This window comes from Gaeumannomyces tritici (assembly GCF_000145635.1).
Source record: "Gaeumannomyces tritici R3-111a-1 unplaced genomic scaffold supercont2.6, whole genome shotgun sequence".
Taxonomy (NCBI): domain Eukaryota; kingdom Fungi; phylum Ascomycota; class Sordariomycetes; order Magnaporthales; family Magnaporthaceae; genus Gaeumannomyces; species Gaeumannomyces tritici.
Genome location: NW_008804550.1, coordinates 2,868,822 through 2,887,534, shown reverse-complemented (window position 1 = coordinate 2,887,534; position 18,713 = coordinate 2,868,822). Strand labels below are relative to the sequence as shown.

At 47.6% G+C, this 18,713-nt stretch overlaps 5 protein-coding genes across 5 annotated transcripts; 2 read left to right on the top strand and 3 right to left on the bottom strand.

Moving 5' to 3' along the window:
• Window positions 1-462: 462 nt before the first annotated feature.
• On the bottom strand, window positions 463-1,291 carry GGTG_11337 (hypothetical protein; the record flags this gene model as incomplete). Its single annotated transcript, XM_009229223.1, has 3 exons — window positions 463-762; window positions 852-1,014; window positions 1,205-1,291. 3 exons carry the CDS (start codon window positions 1,289-1,291, stop codon window positions 473-475), a joined length of 540 nt encoding a protein of 179 aa, XP_009227487.1. The 3' UTR covers window positions 463-472.
• On the top strand, window positions 586-5,565 carry GGTG_11336 (hypothetical protein). The gene is made up of 8 exons (XM_009229222.1): window positions 586-1,625; window positions 1,773-1,811; window positions 1,907-2,024; window positions 2,151-2,247; window positions 2,342-2,344; window positions 2,421-3,054; window positions 3,125-4,829; window positions 4,903-5,565. Exons 1-8 carry the CDS (start codon window positions 1,502-1,504, stop codon window positions 5,276-5,278), a joined length of 3,096 nt encoding a protein of 1,031 aa, XP_009227486.1. The 5' UTR covers window positions 586-1,501; the 3' UTR covers window positions 5,279-5,565.
• Window positions 5,566-5,751: 186 nt separating this feature from the next.
• On the bottom strand, window positions 5,752-7,377 carry GGTG_11335 (ATP synthase subunit 5). The gene is made up of 4 exons (XM_009229221.1): window positions 7,143-7,377; window positions 6,497-6,808; window positions 6,274-6,366; window positions 5,752-6,158 (listed from the first exon to the last, which is right to left on the bottom strand). Exons 1-4 carry the CDS (start codon window positions 7,305-7,307, stop codon window positions 6,045-6,047), a joined length of 684 nt encoding a protein of 227 aa, XP_009227485.1. The 5' UTR covers window positions 7,308-7,377; the 3' UTR covers window positions 5,752-6,044.
• Window positions 7,378-7,533: 156 nt separating this feature from the next.
• On the bottom strand, window positions 7,534-9,381 carry GGTG_11334 (maintenance-ploidy protein mob1). Its single transcript, XM_009229220.1, has 5 exons — window positions 9,103-9,381; window positions 8,940-9,010; window positions 8,532-8,698; window positions 8,349-8,442; window positions 7,534-8,260 (listed from the first exon to the last, which is right to left on the bottom strand). The coding sequence occupies exons 2-5, from the start codon at window positions 8,960-8,962 to the stop codon at window positions 7,885-7,887; spliced, it is 660 nt and encodes a 219-aa protein (XP_009227484.1). The 5' UTR covers window positions 8,963-9,010; window positions 9,103-9,381; the 3' UTR covers window positions 7,534-7,884.
• A 4,276-nt stretch (window positions 9,382-13,657) lies between these two features.
• Window positions 13,658-14,550, top strand: GGTG_11333 (hypothetical protein; the record flags this gene model as incomplete). The annotated part of the gene is made up of 3 exons (XM_009229219.1): window positions 13,658-13,682; window positions 13,818-14,053; window positions 14,305-14,550. 3 exons carry the CDS (start codon window positions 13,658-13,660, stop codon window positions 14,548-14,550), a joined length of 507 nt encoding a protein of 168 aa, XP_009227483.1.
• Window positions 14,551-18,713: the final 4,163 nt, after the last annotated feature.

Here is an 18,713-nt window from a genome sequence, read left to right as displayed (position 1 = left end):
CTGGACTGCCCGCCAAGGAGCCAAGCCATTGGTGGTACCTGCGTACCTAACATGGGAGGGATTTAGATTGAGGAGCAGCCTCCCACACGCCTGCCATCTGTAGTTCACGAATGTCAACGAGCATGTTGGGTCTAGCAGATTCGGTGGTTACTACCGACGTACCGAGGCTTTAGGGGTCAAGAAGCGCATACTGGTTGATTGCCACGCTGCCCAGAGCACTGGTTTTTTTCTTCAGCGCATGACGTCATCGCAATCCTCAACAACACAACCCCGCCGATGCGGGCAGCACCTCAAAAGCATCTAGTCGATCAAGTCAAAGCTTGCGCCAGAGGTGGCCGTAGTCTACCGTGTAGGTCGAGTGGCCCATTATGTCTACGCCCCCGTATTCTCTACACCTCTGTATCTCTGCACCTCTTGCATTAGGCGGATGCCCAGTTCCTCCAGCAGACGTCTAAAGGGGGAGGGGCACGTTCTAGGAGGCCCATGGGCAGGGGGCGTTCCTCCTCGCCCCGCGTCTCGGGGGTTCTACGGCCATTCTTGATCCACCTCCATTGGGGCAGGGACTTTGCCTCCACGTCCAAGATAGCGTGTTGAGCGACTTCCCAGACTTCCATCTCAGCCCAACTCGCGGTTGGAGCCAGTCGAAGTTGCCGTGCGGCTGTCGATGTGGTGTGGGGAGCTCAAGGGCCCAGTCAACCTCAACAGGAGCAGCGGGCACCAGCTGCCCGGCCAGGCAGGAATGCTTCTCCTTATCTGGCCATGCTGCACCACTCAAGAAAGAAGGCCCAGGGCATGGACTCCGCGGTCGGGTTGCGAGGCGCGGAGGCACGGATGCAAGCAAATCTGCCTACCACCTGCCTGCATGCCGTGTCCGACGCGACGTAGTTGGCCGTGGTTGGTCGGGCCGGTATCGCTTCTGACAGTCGTAGTTGCTGCGTCTGCAGTGGCGTGGACCAAGGACGGGGCGAGGGAGGAGCTTTGTGCTCCCACGGAGCTGGAAAAGCAAGCTCCCAACTTTTCATCGGGTAGAAAGTGGAAAGCTCCTGCTGGTCCAGGCTGTCCCTTGTTGTTGGGAAGGGCCGACAAGGTGCCTTTGGCGCAGCGGGAGACAAGAGCAAGCCTGTGGTTCCAATGCAAGAGCTCCCGCTGTCTCGCACCGCAGCAGGCTCCGCCTGGGTTCCAATTCCGTGCCCATCCATCTCACATAATGATCCTCGCTCTCCCCGCCATCAACACCGTAACCTGAGCCCAGCTTAGCCGACACCGCATTGGCCTTACTGACGTGAATCATCTTTGCTACACAAATACGCCTCGACGGTCCTCACCAACTCTCCTCAAAAACAATCCGTATCATTCAACACAGCTACAGCATTACCCATCTCTCTCGTCTTCGCTTGCCCTCGTGTCCCGCTCGTTGGACTTTCAGCCCACAAAACGCCCCTGGCGCTAGTGCGCAGTTTCTTCTGCCAATCCCTGCTGGCCACCATCCGCGCAGCCCAAGATGGTCGTGTTCGAGGGCCACGAATTCCTCACGGAGGAGGAGAGGCGCCTGAAGGAGGACCGCAGCCGGACAAAGTACTGGAAGAAATGGGGCTCATACGTCGCTGAGCGACAATGGGCTACAGGTGAGCTTGCAAACCCCCTCCGCCCGTCTCTCACATGCTTCCGCCACTCCCCACCCACCGACACCGACACCGACACCGACACCGACATCGACATCGATACCGATTCTATCGTCCAGATCGACCTACTGACGCTCGACGGAACCGCAGTGAGAGAGGATTACAGCCCGGATGGCGATGCCTGGAGTCGTAAGTAGGACGCAGAAGCACAGTGACCCCTGTTCCTCACCACCGAGTCGCCACAGATCACACGTGCTGACCCAAGTGGCGCTGCGGCTCGACAGATTTCACCCACGACGATGCCCGGGCGCGGGCTTACCGATGGGGCGAAGACGGCATTGCTGGAGTATGCGACACTCATGGTATGCAGAACATCGCCTTCGCCTTCTGGAACGAAAAAGAGTGAGTTTGTATCCCCCACGAGCCTGGTCACGAGCCTGGCCATGGTCCCCCCATCCCGGCCGCAACATTGAACCCACCTCTTCTGTGTGATCCGCCTGGCTGACTGTGGTATCATGATGTTGTTAGTCCGTTCCTCAAGGAGAGACTCTTTGGTCTCTCCAACCCGCAAGGAAACCATGGCGAAAGCATCAAGGAGGCACATTTCCATCTAGACAATCTCCCCGTGTGTATTCTTCCTGATCCGTCACAATGCGTGTTTTATGAAGCTGACCGGCGTCACCCGCTTGACTTTACCCCGCGGCACGACCCAACCTTAGACAGTAAGTACCTCCTCCTGGAGTTGCAGGCCCGGCCCGTCTTCACCGACCTCCTTCGCTCACACTCTTGCCCCTATAGCACTCTTTCATGAAGTATTTGTACAAGTACCCGCAGAGGGCGTTCCCGTACGAAGACCTTCGCAAGGAAAATGCTCGCCGGACCAAGGAGGACAAGGAGTATCAGATCGTTGACACAGGCATCTTCGACGACAACCGCTACTGGGACATCATCATCGAGGTGGCAAAGGAAGATGATGACCCAGATGAGCTCCTGTTCCGTGTCACCGCCTGGAACCGTGGACCTGATCCAGCCCCGCTCCACATCGCGCCTCACGTCTGGTTCCGCAACACTTGGGCCTGGGGTCGTGAGCCTGCCGATCACAAGCCCGCTGTCTGGGCACATGAAGATTATCCAGGTGTGATCAAGTCCAAGCACCACTCACTTGGCGAGAGATACACTGTGTTCTCGCCTTCTCCTGGCGTCGGACCTAGCGGCTACGACGTCATGCCTGAGACCATCTTCACAGAGAACGACACCAACTTCGAGACTCTCTATGATGGCAAGAACCCCCAGCCATATGTCAAGGATGCTTTCCATCGCTACGTCGTGGATGGAGAGAAGGCGGCTGTCAATCCAGCTCAAAAGGGCACCAAATCTGCTGCTGTGTACAGTTTCAACGAGGCTGGCGGCGTTGGCCCGGGTGAATGCGCGGGTAAGCTTCTGGTCCATACTCCCATATGCCCTGAACACACCGTCTGACATGTCCAAACTGTCTACTTCAGTTGTTCGCTTCCGGTTTTCCAAGCATGACGAGGCCTACTTTGACGAAGAGGAGTTCGACAATCTGCTGGACAGGAAAAAGGAAGAGGCGGACGACTTCTACTACAGAATCAGTCCGCTGCCCATCTCGGACGACCTCCGCAACATCCAGAGGCAGGCTTTTGCCGGCATGATGTGGTGCAAGCAGCATTATTACTTTATTTGGGACCAGTGGGCTAATGGCGACCCGACCCAGCCGCCCCCTCCTGCCTCGAGGAAGGCGGTGCGGAACAGCCAATGGAAGCACCTCCATTGCGATGACATCTTGTCCATGCCCGACTCGTGGGAGTACCCCTTCTTCGCCGCCTGGGACACGAGCTTCCACTGCCTCACCCTCGCTATGATTGATCCAGACTTCGCCAAGAAGCAGCTCGATCTCTTCACGCGGGAGTGGTACTGTCACCCGAATGGGCAGCTCCCTGCTTACGAATGGAACTTTGGCGATGTGAACCCGCCTGTACACGCATGGGCAACGTTCCGGACCTTCAAGATCGAGCGCAAGATGTACGGAAGACAGGACCTGGACTTCCTTGAGCGCGTGTTCCAGAAGTTGCTGCTCAACTTCACCTGGTGGGTGAACCGCAAGGATGTTGACGGGAAGAACGTCTTTGAGGGTGGCTTCCTCGGTCTCGACAACATTGGCCTCTTCAACCGATCGGAGCCGCTGCCGACAGGCGGCACCCTGGACCAAGCAGACAGCACAGGCTGGATGGCCTTCTACTGCCTTTGCATGCTGAGCATCTGCCTGGAGCTGGCCAAGCACCGCCGCATATACGAGGACATGGCGTCCAAGTTCTTCGAGCACTTCATCCTCATCAGCGACGCCATGACGTTCAGGACCGGCCAGAAGGACGAGAAGTCGCTGTGGAACGACGAGGACGGCTTCTACTATGATGCCATTTCCTGGGGAGGCCCCTGGATCCAGCAGTTGCCCGTTCGGTCGCTTGTCGGGCTCATCCCACTCTACGCCACCTTGACCATTGAACCCGAGCTGCTTAACAAGCTGCCCGACTTCAAGAAGAGGGTCGAGTGGTTCATGAAGAACCGGTGCGATGTGGCCGAACGGAACATGGCCAGCATTACCAAGCGCGGCAAGGGCGATCGCATCTTGCTATCGATTGTCAGCAAGGACAGGCTGGTCAAAATTCTGAAGCGCATGCTGGACGAGGATGAATTCCTCAGCCCCCACGGCATCCGCTCGCTGTCCAAGTATCACAAGGAGCACCCCTTTTCCATGGAAGTCAACGGACAGAAATTCACGGTTGGCTACGTTCCTGGTGACTCGGACAGCGGCCTCTTCGGGGGCAACAGCAACTGGCGAGGCCCCATCTGGCTCTGCGTGAATCACCTCCTCATCGAGTCTCTCCAGCGATACTACATGTTCTTCGGGCCTTCTCTCATGGTCGAGTGCCCCACTGGATCTGGCGATATGATGCACCTTGGTCATGTCGCCGAGGAACTGCAGCACCGCCTGACGCATCTCTTTGCGCGCAGGGACGACGGCCGCCGGAGCATCAATGGCGGCAGCGACCTCCACGACTTCGACGAGCACTGGACGGACAACATTTGGTTCTACGAATTCTTCGATGGCGACACTGGTCGCGGCCTGGGTGCTACACACCAGTGTGGCTGGACGGGCCTGATTGCCCGCATGATCCACGAGACTGGGTAAGTTAAATCCCCGCTCCCCGGACTGGTCCAGATCGAGTGCTAACGATGAATGTTTCGCGACTTATCGCAGACTGAAGTGCCGTCTGCCTCAAACCCCCCGCACACCTTCTGTGGGTATGGCGCACTACTTTGACGACATCATGGACCGTGGCCATCAGCGACCGCGGACGCCGTCTACACCCAAGATGCGCCGCTACTCTACTGCACGCTCAATTGGCAGCCGGTCCGACTTTGATACCAATGGGATGACATCGGAAGCCTCGACACGCCGCCCTTCGATGAGCGGACTGGGCGTCCAGATGGCTGCCGACCCGGCCCTGCTCCGAGAGAGGGCAGAGGCTGACGAGGCAATGCATCAATACATCAACCATAAGCTCAACAAAGTCAAGCAAGATCGCGATCTTGAGGAGCCAGGGGACGAGCTCGAGACCCACGCCTCCGACTAAATACTGTTTCCTGCCCCTTATCTCCTATGGCCATCACGACAACCAGGCTTCCCTAAATGACACCTAGAATAACCTACATGACCCCTTCACCTTCATCAGATATCAGACCACGGGTGCGGTAACAGTTGGGGGGTTGGCTGGGACAAGGCGACTGTTTGTGGACCTGGGAATGGGTCCAGTATCGTCTAGAATAGTATCGTTGATAGATCAGAGGTAGAGCTGGGATGGCTGCCGCCACACGGCCTCAATACATTGCCACCCTGGGGCGTTTTTTGTTGCTGTTCGCATTTGGATCCACTTGGGGATTCGCATCCTCCTCTTGTCAAATCCCACCTGTCATACGAGGCTGAAGCTGTGGCCATGTGAAAACACATGAGGCCCGCAAACTGTGCAGCTGTTAGGGGCAATGGTGTTTCCTCTCATCCATGCCCCTTGGATTCGAGCGTTTTGAGGAGTGCGCCGTTATCGGAACTGACGACCCGGAGTCTGGAGTAGGAGTGACACAGCTGCATCAATACCAAACTGCACTGTTGTTACCCACCATGATGGGTAAACATTTGACTCGGCTTCCGGCAAGCGAGCTCAGGTTTATGGACACATGAAATCCTCGAGCATGTGAAGGATGGAAACATGAGTCTATACATGGAAGAGAAAGTCTCTGCCAAACGTGGATGATGGACAGGACAAGGTCTGCCTCCTACTCTCCATTAACGTGACAAAAGGGCAAAACCGGCCCTGGCAGGTTAGAGACTAGCTTGATGTGATTTTACAGAGTGTCGGTAAGGAGCTTGTTCATCTTGGCGATCTTGGAAGAAACGCTGAGATCGATGGTCCGGTCACCAATCTCAACAACCAGGCCACCAATAATGTCCGTGTTAACCTGAGGGCGGGAGGCAGTTTCTCGAATCAGCACAGGCACACACGCGCTTATTGTCACATGTATGGCTACGGAGTCATCCAAAGGGAACCTGGGTGGTCAGGATGGGTCTGCGTACCTTGTTGGTGACCTTCAGCTTCTGGCCCTGGCCGACGTAGCTCGACTTGGAGACAGACTTCTCAAGGTTTCCGAGGGTCTTGTTGTCGAGAGGCTGCACAGTTACATCAGTTAGCATGAATAGCTTTGTCACTTGTGATGGCTGGTCTCACGACTGGAGTTGTAAGACATCAAGCCCGTGAGGCGCAAGGGGCAGAGGCAGAAAACGTAGGGGGGTCTCGTACAGTGGCGCTGGTGATGACCATCTCGATCTCGCCACGAGCGGCGCTCATGAGCTCGCCGAACTTGTTGACGACCTCGGGGAGGAGCCCGAGACGGTTGTTCTCGGCGAGGACCTGGAGGAGGTTCTTGACAGTCTCGCTGTTCGAGGAGGACGCCTTGATGAGCTCGGCGACGATGGCGCTCTTGTCCTCGGCCGACAGGGTCGGGGTGCTCAGAACGCGGGCCAGCTTGGCGTCCTGCTTGAAGAGGCCCCCGAGGGAGGCTAGGCTCTTGGCCGTGGGCTCTAGAGATGATGTCTTCACTGCAGCTGTGTACTGTGGATGACGGCAAGAGCGGGTTGTTAGCCGAGTTACTTTTCTTTCCTCCTTCTTTCCTCCTACTTCCCTCCCCTCCACCGGTCGCGCCTCTTCCTCCTGCTCTCACCCCCGCCTCCGTGTACCGCCTCTCTCTCAATCTCGATTCCCCTCTTTATACTCCGGCTCTTGTTGCTGCTCATCATCCAGCCCTCAGCCCCTCATCGGAGGGTCTGGCATGCAGCCGCGACGACAACCAATTGGTGGCTACCAGGGTATTCGAGAGGAGCAGGACAGGTAATTGGGGGCGCTGATTGGGCCCACGGCGGGCTGTTGGGCCAGAAATCGCACGTACAAGGGCGGTGGCATAGGTGCCGTCGAGGCCGAAGAGAGCCACGGGAGGCTTGACGATGTCGTTGTTGGCGGCGGGCGGAGCAGCGTAGAAGCGGACCTGCGACGCAACAGCGCGCTGGGGCGCTGCGGTCCGGGCAGCGCGGAGGATGGCCTGGCGGGACAGCATGGCGGTCAGCTGCGTAGTGGTGTGTCTTGAGCTGGTTGGGATCTCAGTTCTCGGTCGCAGTCAGGCTTGGATCAATCGAGCTCCCTTGCCAGAGGTGTTTTCGGATCCAGTCGGGAAAATGTCGGGACGCTTGGCGTCTGCCATTTGGTCGGGTCACATGATCGCATTCGACCAAACTAAACCCCACCGACAAGGCGACAAAAGTTACGCAGCGCATCAACAGCCATCTTGATTCCACAAGGTAAGTTTAAGATTATGGGAAGTGGCGACCAGAGCGATCGGTATCTGTGGTATGCATTTTATTACTGCCCAGGCCAATATATGCGCCAGACCGTGTGTACACCCCGGCGCGACCGAGGTATATCTGCGAGCCATTCCTTCTTCCGAACGCCTTTGGTACAGGAAAACTAGAAAATCTCAGAAGAAAAAGAAACAGACTGAATCAAACGACAGTTGGTATGACAGAAGGACTGTGAAAAACTAAAACTAAACAATAACCTGAGAAAAAAAGACACCCGGACGAGAGATGGTGCCAACAAAAAGCTGAAGGTGAGGAGTCTGCACACGTGATTTGGTTCTAATCACTCCGCAACATGCTCTCCACGAGATCACCCAGCGGGCCCCAGAAATCTTTGCCGCTTGCGAGGTTGTGCTCATCAATGAAGAGCACGTACTGCTTGAAGCTGGTGTTGAGGTGCGGCTCCAAGCCGAGCTCACGGATCACCGGGTAGTGATGGCAGTAGATATGGGCATAAACACGGTACATGCGCTTGAAAATCTGTCGCACGAGGGCCGGAAACGACTTGGGGAACGGCACGCCGATGCGGCTGGGCAGGACAGCCTCGTTGTCGATGTTGCCTTGCACCCAAGCCATCAGCTGCTCGATGTAAGCCGGCGCCGCCATCTTAGTTGGCCTCTTGAAGTTTTCGTTGTCCTGCCATAGGTACTCGAATCTAGGGTTGGGGTTGAACGTCAGCCAAGTCCAGGCTAACCGAAGCCAGGCAGAACAAGACAGACAGACGGATTGTCCTGGCTACTTACTCGTCCGTTGCCTTCATCTCCGGGCACGATTGTGGGGAGCAGAACTCGGTGATGGCGCCGTATAGTAGGTTTATCTGGTTGTAGAAGTCCACCACTAACGAGAGGGCGTGCGGTTTACTGTTAGCCGCGGCTGCGCTAACATGGGCATGTGTCGTGTCCGTAAACAGGATCCCCAGCACTCACTGTTGACAGCCAGCCACTCGTTCTCGTCCTCGCCCTCAGGCAGCTTCACGACCTTCCTCAAGCTGCCCCCACCCAGAGTTGCCTCGGCATACTGGCGCAGTTGGTAGCTCGTAGCACCTCCCTTGCCTGTTGTGCGTGGTCGGAACTGGTTCCTCGTGCGCTGGTTCCTGTAATAGTCGTCTTGTAAGCCATGACCTCGATACACCACTTCCGGAGCCCGGATCCTTGGGGCGGCGAGAAGAGTAGCCATTCCGTCGATATCTTCAAGGTGTGGGTGTTTAGGATCGTCACCCTTGGTATAGTCGCGGCGGATCCAGTTGAGCATTGCATATAATTCGGGCACAAAGCGGGATAAGAAGGAATAGAAAGGGACAGCGGAGGACAGGAGGGCCGTCAAATTCAACTTACACTGTCGTCAAGAAAGCCGACATATTGTAGACAGTGTGTTTGTTGTTTTTTCTTCACCGCCGTGTCTCAGACTGGCCCAGTTCGACATTCCAGGTCAGCGAAGGAGCCCAAGACATGCGCATGTTCATTGTCCGGGGTCGCCTTTCCCCTTCGATGTTCGTACCAGGTGCACCAATACCGACCAGGATATCTGGGATGGGTCTCTCGACCGATGATCGGTTTGCGCAGGACCTGAGTGGCAGTAGATGATAGGGACGCCCGTCCACTGCTTCTGTGTTGGGTTCGCCGTGGATCTAGGCTTTCGGGATATTCCAAAAGGCGCGAGTGCTAGATGCTCCGCTTGAGAATGTTGGGACGACGTGGGGTCGCCGGAACGCTGCGCCAGATTGTATCACGAATGTGGTCGGGCGCACCCACCCGCTTTGGGTTATGGATGTTTACATGTGTGGGTTGCTAGGAACCCGCAGCTAATCCCTTATCGATAGTGCGGCAGCAAGTGATTGCAGGCCTAGCGGGTCCAACCTTCCCTTGAAAAAATCTTTTCCTCCTAACGGCAGCCAATTAGCGGCCGGCAGGGTCAGGGTTACGAAGGCAAAACTAATCAAAACTGGGTATTTTAAAAACACCAAACCAATATTACCAATTCCCCCGCTTAAAATCAATCGTTGCGCCCTTTACAAGCCCGCGCGCCCCCCGAAAATGATGTTTCCAACGATTATTGCTTTTTTAAAACGCCCCGTAAAAAATATACAACGGTTTTTTTTTTGGTTTAGCAAAATGCCCGTATTAACGGGCAACCCGAATTAAAATATTTCGTAACGTTAAAGTTTTTATAATAATGGCTTATCCCAATATAATTTTATAAATTTGTATAACCAAGCCCCGGGGCATTTTTTATGCCTTTTTTGTTAATTTTATTAACTTTTTCGGTTGTACCGTTTAAAGCTTGTAATTTTTAGCCAAACGGGAAAATATTCGCTTAAAAGGCTTATTTGCTGCGGGCCGCCCGGGGGTGGTTTGTACGGCGGTTTTAACGGTTTTTATAATTTATAATTAAACAATGGTTTAATTTTAGTTAAAAGCGGTTTTGGCCGCCGCGTTTGCGTAATTAAATTGTTTTAAAACGGTTCGGTGCTTGTAAGTAATTGGTTAGTGCGGAACGTATGTGTCAGGAGCACGGACGAGACCGCCCGGCAGAAAGCGGGGAGCGTTAAATGCACGGGCGAAACCGCCCGGCAAAAAGGAGGAAGGGGGCATTGGCATAATTGGCCGGGCACGGACCCTTCCGGTAACGTGCCGGCGAGGTACCGGTATCGCGGCCAAAGCATAATGGCAAAGTTAAAAGATAGGGTAAAGTTTAAATTGTACGAAGGCGCATGGAACGCGGAGGATTTATAAAACCGACCCCGCGTGCCCGAAGGGGCACGAAGGAAGGGAAGGTTAAAAAAGGGACAATTTTTGTTGGCAATAGCACTTTTGGTAAGAGATTTACGGAGGCTTAACAAAGGAAACACCGCATCCGGCCCGTGACCCGGTGACCACCCGCCTTTGCACCGATTAACCTTTAACAGTATGCCCCGCGGTTAAGCTCCGGTAATATTGGTGCTTAAAATGTTCGGAAAGGAATCGGTTCCCCCGTTTGCTTTTGGCTTTAATTGCCCAAAATATTCCCAAATAAAATAAAATGTAACTTTTGCCACAACGCGTTGCCCGCCTTTTTTTAAGCGGTAAATTGCAATAGCGCTAATGCTTTAATAACGGCTTTAAAAATTGCTTCGACCGCTTTAAAGCGCGCGGTTGCAATTTCGATTTGGGCCTTATGGGCCCTCCTCATTTTTTTAGTATATAAACGGAACCGGGGCTTAAATTCCGGTTATATAAAAAATGGTAACGAAAAAAGCTATAAAATATTTTAAGCAAAAAGTTAAAACGGTAACGGGTTATTAACCAAAAAATTTTACGGTTATTTTAAGAAAAGCAATTAAGCTTTTCCGGGTATTTGGGTTAAACCCGGCGAAATTAATTAAATAAAAAGTTAAATTGGAAATGTGCGGGCGTTGTTTTAGCTTATATAATAAAAAAATGCATTAATGGCAAAAAATGCTTGGAATGTAAAGCGGTAACCGGGCAAAACCCGTATTAATATTTTAACCCCCCCTCCCCCCCCAATGCTTAAACTGTTTAAGCCCGTACAAGCCCGGCTACTTTAAGTGCCCGTGCTAACCCAAAGTAATAAATAACCAAATAATGCGCTTGTTGGCCATGCAACGCTAACGGTTTAAAATTTTGGGCAAAATTAAATACAAAAAAGCCCGAAAGCCGGCGTTGCTAAAAGCAATAACGGTTAGCCCCCCCGCGGCTTACTACCCCCGAAAAAAAACTTTAACCACTTTAACCAAAAGAATTCCGAATTTTTTTTTGCCCCGAAAAAGCGCAATTAGGAAAATATTTAAAAAAAGTTGTAATTACCATTTTTAGCAATTTACCAAACAATAAACCGTTTCCAATTCCGGCCAAAAGGTTTAAATTTTTTATAACTGTAGGAAGGACTCTGGGGTGGAGTCCTATGCTCGTGGAGCTCCAAACGGCGTAAAACTGAGGTTTGATAATCATCAAAAGGTAGTCAAATCAAAATGTTGTTATTCAGGTCTAAGGAGGAAGGAATCTTCCTGAAAGAGAGGGACGGATCCGACCTCTTTATATAAGTACAAAGGAGCTCTGGATGGCCGGTGCACAGATCCCGGATCTGTGCATGGCGATCCTCCAAAGCCTGTGCATGCGCCTGACAGGTAGGTTCCAACAATAACCGAAAAAAAAGCCGAAAAGCTAGCATTAGCGTTTAAAAACGCGAAAGCCCCAAAAACCAAACCTTTAACGAACCCGGCCGAATTAACGCCGGTTTGGAACCCAAAATATTACATTATAGCACAAATGTAAATTATAATTACAAAAGCCGGCACAATGGCCGCCCGTTTTAAAAACGAAAGGAAAAATAAAAACCAAATATTAATAATGGTTAAAACATTTGCCAGGCAAAATTGTTACAGTCAGGCCTTTGCTCCTAAGGTAAGGCACCAAAGGAGTATCGAACAATAGCACGTAACTTGACAGATCGAGGGGATTCACAAGGTAACCTGGGTGCGGTTTAAATGCTTGCTCCAAGGGTTACTTGGAAGCTAACTAGAGTTTGACTAATGCCAAAGCCTCAATCAAAAACTACCTAGGACAGTAAAAAACCCTTTCCTTCTTATACCTCAATAACTACTCCCTTGGGGTCGTGGATCAATTGGCTCACAAGGCTAACTCCGTAAGCCTTCCTAAGCCTCCCTTGGATCAGTGGCTCACCTCTCCTGCTTCCCTAATCCACTAATCCCAGGTGGTTACGTAACTCCTTACCCCTTATAGGGTTCCCGCGTCGTGCCACCCCTCCCTCCTGGCCAAAGGTAGTTGTTGGTCGTAACAAAAATTGGTTTATTTTTACCGAAAAGCTTTATTATAAGGTTCCAAAGCTTTAAAGAAAAACAAATTGAGCAAACTTTTAAAAAATCCGCTTTACAATTAACGTTATATTTTTATGCTAAAAAAAGTTAAACCAAGCCTTTAAGCTTTTCCAACGCATAAAAAAAGCAATGGATACGCAAAAAGCCAAATCCACCGGGGTATTAAGGGTCGATCGGTGCAAAGGCGGGTGGTTACCAGGTTACGGGCCGGATACGGTATTTCCTTTATTAAACCTCCGTAAATTTTTTACCAAAAGTGCTATTTCCAACAAAAATTGTTCCTTTTTTAACCTCCTTTTCCCTTGTACCCTTTCGGGCACGCGGGGTCGGTTTTATAAATCCTTTGCGCTCCATGCGCTTTCGTACAATTTAAACTTTACTTTATCTTTTTAATTTCGCTATTATGCTTTGGCCGCGATACCGGCACCTCGCCGGCACGTTACCGGGAAAGTCCGTACTTAGCCAATTGTGCCAATGCCCCCTTTTTCCTTTTTGCCGGGCGGTTTCGCCCGTGCATTTAACGTTCCCCGCTTTTTGCCGGGCGGTTTCGCCCGTGCTCCTAACACGGGGCTTGGAAATTTTATAACAAAATGTGCAAAAAAGCAAAAAAACCCGATTTATTGGAAAAGGAACACGCGTAAACCTTTATAAATAACCAAGTTACCGCTATAATTACAACGCTAACAACGTATTGCTCGGTTAATAAATGCGGGGTAACAAAAGCGGCCCGGAACGCGTTCCAATGGACGGCAAAAAACCTGGGGTAAAACTTTACCACAAAAGCAATCCGAAGCGAAAAAGTGCCAAAGGGAGCGGCAATTTTAACGCCCGAATTAAAAGGAATAAAAGCAATAATAAATGCTTTAGCAATTGGGCTGGATTGGACGGCCGTCCAAATCGCAATCCAAAAAAAGCAAAGTAAAAAAAAAACCAACAAACCCATATTTACCAAAACTTTGCAAAATATAATTGCTAAAAAATAGCGTTTAAAACCCCCCGTTTTACAACCGAATAACCCAAGCACCATTTGGGGTTAAAATGGTAATGGAAAATATAAAACGAAATTTAATAATTACCAACGGATTATTGGAATATGTTTGTTACAAAAAGGCGAACGTAATGTGCATTGCAAAATTAGCAATAATAAAAAGCAATAAATTGCGCCGGCATTCCGCGTAAGTATTGGTAGCGAAAAAAAGCCCGAAATGCAAAGCAATAATGTTCGTTAGCAAGCACGTAACCGGTTGGATATTTAAAAAAAAATTACGGTACCATTTAATGTTAATCCAAATGGGCGATACTATAGTTACCACGTTATATTAGCGTTTAACCGCAGGCAAAAACCGAAAAGCTAAAATATAATGCAACAAATTGTTAGGGGTTAATCGGTGCAGAGGCGGGTGGTTACCGGGTTACGGGCCGGATGCGGTATTGTTAAAAGCACGGGCGAAACCGCCCGGCAGAAAGCGGGGAGCGTTAAATGCACGGGCGAAACCGCCCGGCAAAAAAGGAGGAAGGGGGCGTTGGCAGCCAGCCGGGCACGGACCCCCCGGGGACATGCCGGCGAGTTACCGGTGTCGCGGCCAAAGCATAATGGCGAAATTAAAAGATAGGGTAAAGCTTAAATTGCACGAAAGCGCTTAAAGCGCGAAAAATTTAAAAAACCAACCCCAAATGCCCAAAAGGGTACAAAAAAGGGGAAGGTTAAAAAAAAACAATTTTTATTGGCGATAGCACTTTTGGTAAAAAATTTACGGAAATTTAACAAAAAAAATACCGTATTCGGCCCGTAACCCGGTAACCACCCGCTTTTGCACCGATTAACTTTTAACATATTGTTTTTTTTTTACACCTTTTTTATTTAGGGAGCAAGCCCGGGTAATTACCGGAAAGGATCGAACAAGCTTGAAAAAGGCATTTGCAACCTTGCACCGCTTACAATAACGCTTAACGCTACGTCGAGCACGTTGGAAAGGGCCGTTGGGCTACCGGAACAAAATATTAAAGGAATTTCGCAAATTTCCAACGATTTTAAAAACCTTTCCGTAAAAAAGCTACAAAAAATAAACGACGCGCTAAAAGCCCAAAGCAAGCGCGCCCGCTTAATTTAAAAAATCCAAAATAAAAGGTTAAAGCATGCGCATAAAGGTTTAAACGAAAATAAAAAAAATACTTTTAAACAACGGAAAGGTTTTACGTAAAACAAAATTACTTTTAAACCTTTTATATTTAAAAAGTCGGCAATTTGGCAAAATATCGCCCATTATATTAGCAATTACAAATTTATTTTTGAAAACGAAAAGGAACGTTACGGTAAAAACCGTATAAAGGTCCAAATAGCTTCCAGCACTTTTAACCATTATCGGCGGGCATAATAAACAAAATATACATAAATGCATTATTTAAATACCGGGGTATCGTTTATTTAAGCCGATTTTTTGCGGTAATTTTAAGCAAAGTCGAAAAATCCCAATTCGCGGATATAACTAGCAATTAAAAAGTTCGCAAAAAATATTGCTATTAAATAAAAAAATTACGAATCGTTTAAAACGTTCCGGATTTGCTAGGATTTAATAAAAAAATAACCTTTCCGAATTAGCACCCGAATGGATAAAAACGATATTGCTTTTTAACCGGTTCCGCCCCGAAATTTAAAAACGGGTAATATTTAAAAACCTTTTTTATATTATAGAAAAATTGCAAGCTAAAGCCTTTAAAGCAAAAATAATATCGGAACCGCATAAAGGGACCCCGGGGGATATAAATGTTCCAACTTTTAAAAAGCCGGTTACTTGCTTTAAGTGCGGGCAATTAAGCTATATCGCTGCAGCATGCAAAATACGAACGAACAACCCGAAAACCCCGTTAGCCCCAGCAATTACATAAGGGGCGAAGGGGAAAAGGCCCGAAATACGGTATTACGGGTGTAAAAAGCTGGGCCATATCCGGCCGGCGTGCTTTAAAAAAAGCAAAATATCGTTATTTAATTCGATACCGCTATTTGGCCGTTTAAGTACCGGGGCTTAAAAGTACGCCCCGGCGGTTAAAACGCGTTAAAAAACCGAAGTATATTTACGAATTAACGGTTGCCGGGTAAAGTTAAAAGCGTTGGTTAATAATAAAAGCAACGTTAATTTATTGCATAGCCGTTTTTTAATAAAAGCAAAAAAAATACCGGTGCCAAACGGGGGCTACCTGGCATGGTTCGATACTAAAAAACGCATGCTTACGCTAAAGGTAAAGAAATACAAAATTTAAGTAACGGATAATTAGGGAATAACCCGAAAGTTAATGGTATTTTACGTAATAATGCCCCGGGCCGGGTACAACATTACGTTAAGCATGCTTTGGTTCCAGCAAAAGGATATTAAAATCCGGTTTAAAAATATAAAGTAAAGGTTTTTGGTAATTACTAAAAAGGTTAAAATAATTTCGTTAAAAATAGCTAAAAAGCTAATCCAATCGGGATAAGCGATAGCCGTATTAACGGTTGCACGCCCGGAAACCCCGGAAAACCTTAAAAAAAGGCTAAAAGCTTTCCCGGAATAAATTAAAAAAATAATTGCAAAATATGCGCAATTTTATAAATTAAACCCTTTGCTAAAATATATAAGCTAAAATTACGCGATCGAATTGGAAAAGGAAACGATGCCGCTTTACGGAAGCATTTATTTTTTATCCAAAAAGGAATTAAAAACCTTTCGGGGGTACTTCGACGAAACCATAACGAAAGGTTAAATCCGGCATTTAACCAGCCCCGCCGGCGCCGGGATTTTGTTCGTTTTAAAAAAGGACGGGAAGTTTCGCCTTTATATTAATTATCGGGGTTTTAATAAGGTTATTAAAAAAAACCGGCTAACATTTTCGCTAATTTACGAAATATTCGACCGGGTATTTAAAAGCCAATATTTTACCAAGCTGGATTTAAAAAACGTTTATTACAGGATACGGATCCAACAAAAAAACGAATGGAAAATTGCTTTTCGCTGCAAGTATAAACATTACGAATACTTAATAATACCTTTCGGTTTGGCCAACGCTTTAATAACGTTTTAAAGCTTTATTAATATAGCGTTTAAAAAATTAATTAATAGCAATTGCATCGTATATTTGGACGATATTTTTATTTTTTTAAAAATATAAAAAAAGCACCGCGAAGCAATAAAAACGGTACTAAAGCGATTCGAACGGTTTAAGCTTTACGTTAGCCCGGCCAAATGCGAATTTAAAACGGATAATATCGACTTTTTAAAGTTTAGGATAACCAAATTCGGGGTCGAAATTTTATTAAATAAAATTATTGCAATTTTAAAATAAAGGATACCGGAAAGCGTTAAGGATATTTAAATATTTTTGGGCTTTACGGGGTATTATTGGAAATTCGTAAAGGGTTACGCGAAAATTACTGTGCTTTTAACAAACCTTTTTAGCAAAAACACCGTATTTTATTTAAAAAATATTGCAAAAAAGGCTTTTTGCAAATTAAAGCTATTATTTACGAAAGCTTTGGTATTAATGCATTTTAACCCTTCGAAACCGTTGTACGTACGAACCAACGCTTTGGCTTTTGCGATAAAAGCGGTGCTATTGCAATTACAAAACGGCCGGTAGCACCCGATAACTTACATGTCGAAAAAGTTGCAACAAAAAAAGCTGCGCTATGCAATTTTTAATTTAAAATTGCTAGCAATCGTAAAAGTTTTCGAAAAGTAACGGTATTATTTAGCTTATTTACAAAAAATTGTTAAAATAATTACCAACCATTTAAACCATACCCATATTTTAATAAAAAAAAAGGTAATAAAGCGTTAAGCAAAATGGTTCGAAAATTTAGCAAAGTACAATTTTACGATTAAATGGAAGCCAAAATACCGGAACCCCGCGGATAGCTTGTTAAAACGTTTTTAAAATATATTTATAAACGGGGAAGCCAATAAAGCAAAAAAAAAATTCCGAAACGATTTGTTAGCCAAATTCCGAAAAATAGCTTACGTAAGGACAACCACCATTAAAAAGGATACCAAAACGATATTGGAACGCATCCTCGAAGCACAAATAAAAAACGATTTTGTTTAAAACGGTATTTGGAAAAGCAAACCCAACGTTTAAAAGATTAGCAACGGCTTGCTTAAGCATAAAAAAAAAGTTTAAATCCCAAATTTAGCGCCGTTACAACGGGCAATGCTTTAAAAACAATACGATAGCCCAACGGGGGGTTACAAAAGCATGGCCAAAACTTTAAAAAAGTTTAAACGGCAATTTAAATGGCTGGGTATAGCTAAAAACGTACGCGAATACGTACGGACGTATTAAATATACTAGCAAACGAAGCCAAAAATATAAACACTTTACGGGCTACTAGCATTTTTGCCCGTACCAAACCGCCCGGGATAAAAGCTATCGATGGATTTTATCGGAAAATTTTTAACGTTGGTAAATGGAACCGGCAAAAAGCGCAACGCAATATTGGTAATGGTTAACCGGTTTACCAAATATAGCTTTTTTATTCCAACGTTTACAAAATTAACCAGTAAAAAATTGGGAAGCTTTTTATTTGCATACGTTTAAAAGTTATTAAAAATGCCCGAAAGGATTATATCGAACCGGAATAAATTATTTACAAACGGGTTTTAAACAATTTTTGCCGAACATTTAAAAGTTAAAAGAAGGTTGTTAATAGCATACCACCTTTAAACCGACGGGCAAATGGAACGAACAAACCAAACAATAAAGCATTACTTCCGGTGCTTTTGCTACAAAAAGCAAAACGATTGGGCGTTATTATTGCATTTGGCAGCGTAAATGCACAATACGAACGTGCATTCGGGATCGCAAAAAACCCCGGCGTTTTTGCTAATGGGGTTTTACTTACGAAAGCTTTATAACTTTCGGGTAATTAAAAAAAAACCTTTGGCAACGGTTAAAATTAAAGCGGAGGCTTTGGAAACAATTAAAAAGCAAGCTAAAAAATTGCTAAAAAAACAAATAATATGTACAAAAAGTACTATAATAAAAGCAGGACCCCGGTGCCTTTTGGGGTAAGCAATTGGGTATTGCTAAATACGGCGAACATTAAAATAAAAAGGCCGTCGAAAAAGCTATCGAACAAATGGTTAGGACCTTTCCAAGTTTTAAAAATGGTTGGGTTAGCCGGTTTGGCGTTTCGGTTAAAGCTTTCGGTAAGTTACCAAATACATAACGTATTCCTAACAAATTTGTTGCGGGCGTTTAAAAAAAAAGCCCGGCGAAAAACCAAAAATAAAAGCCAAAATCG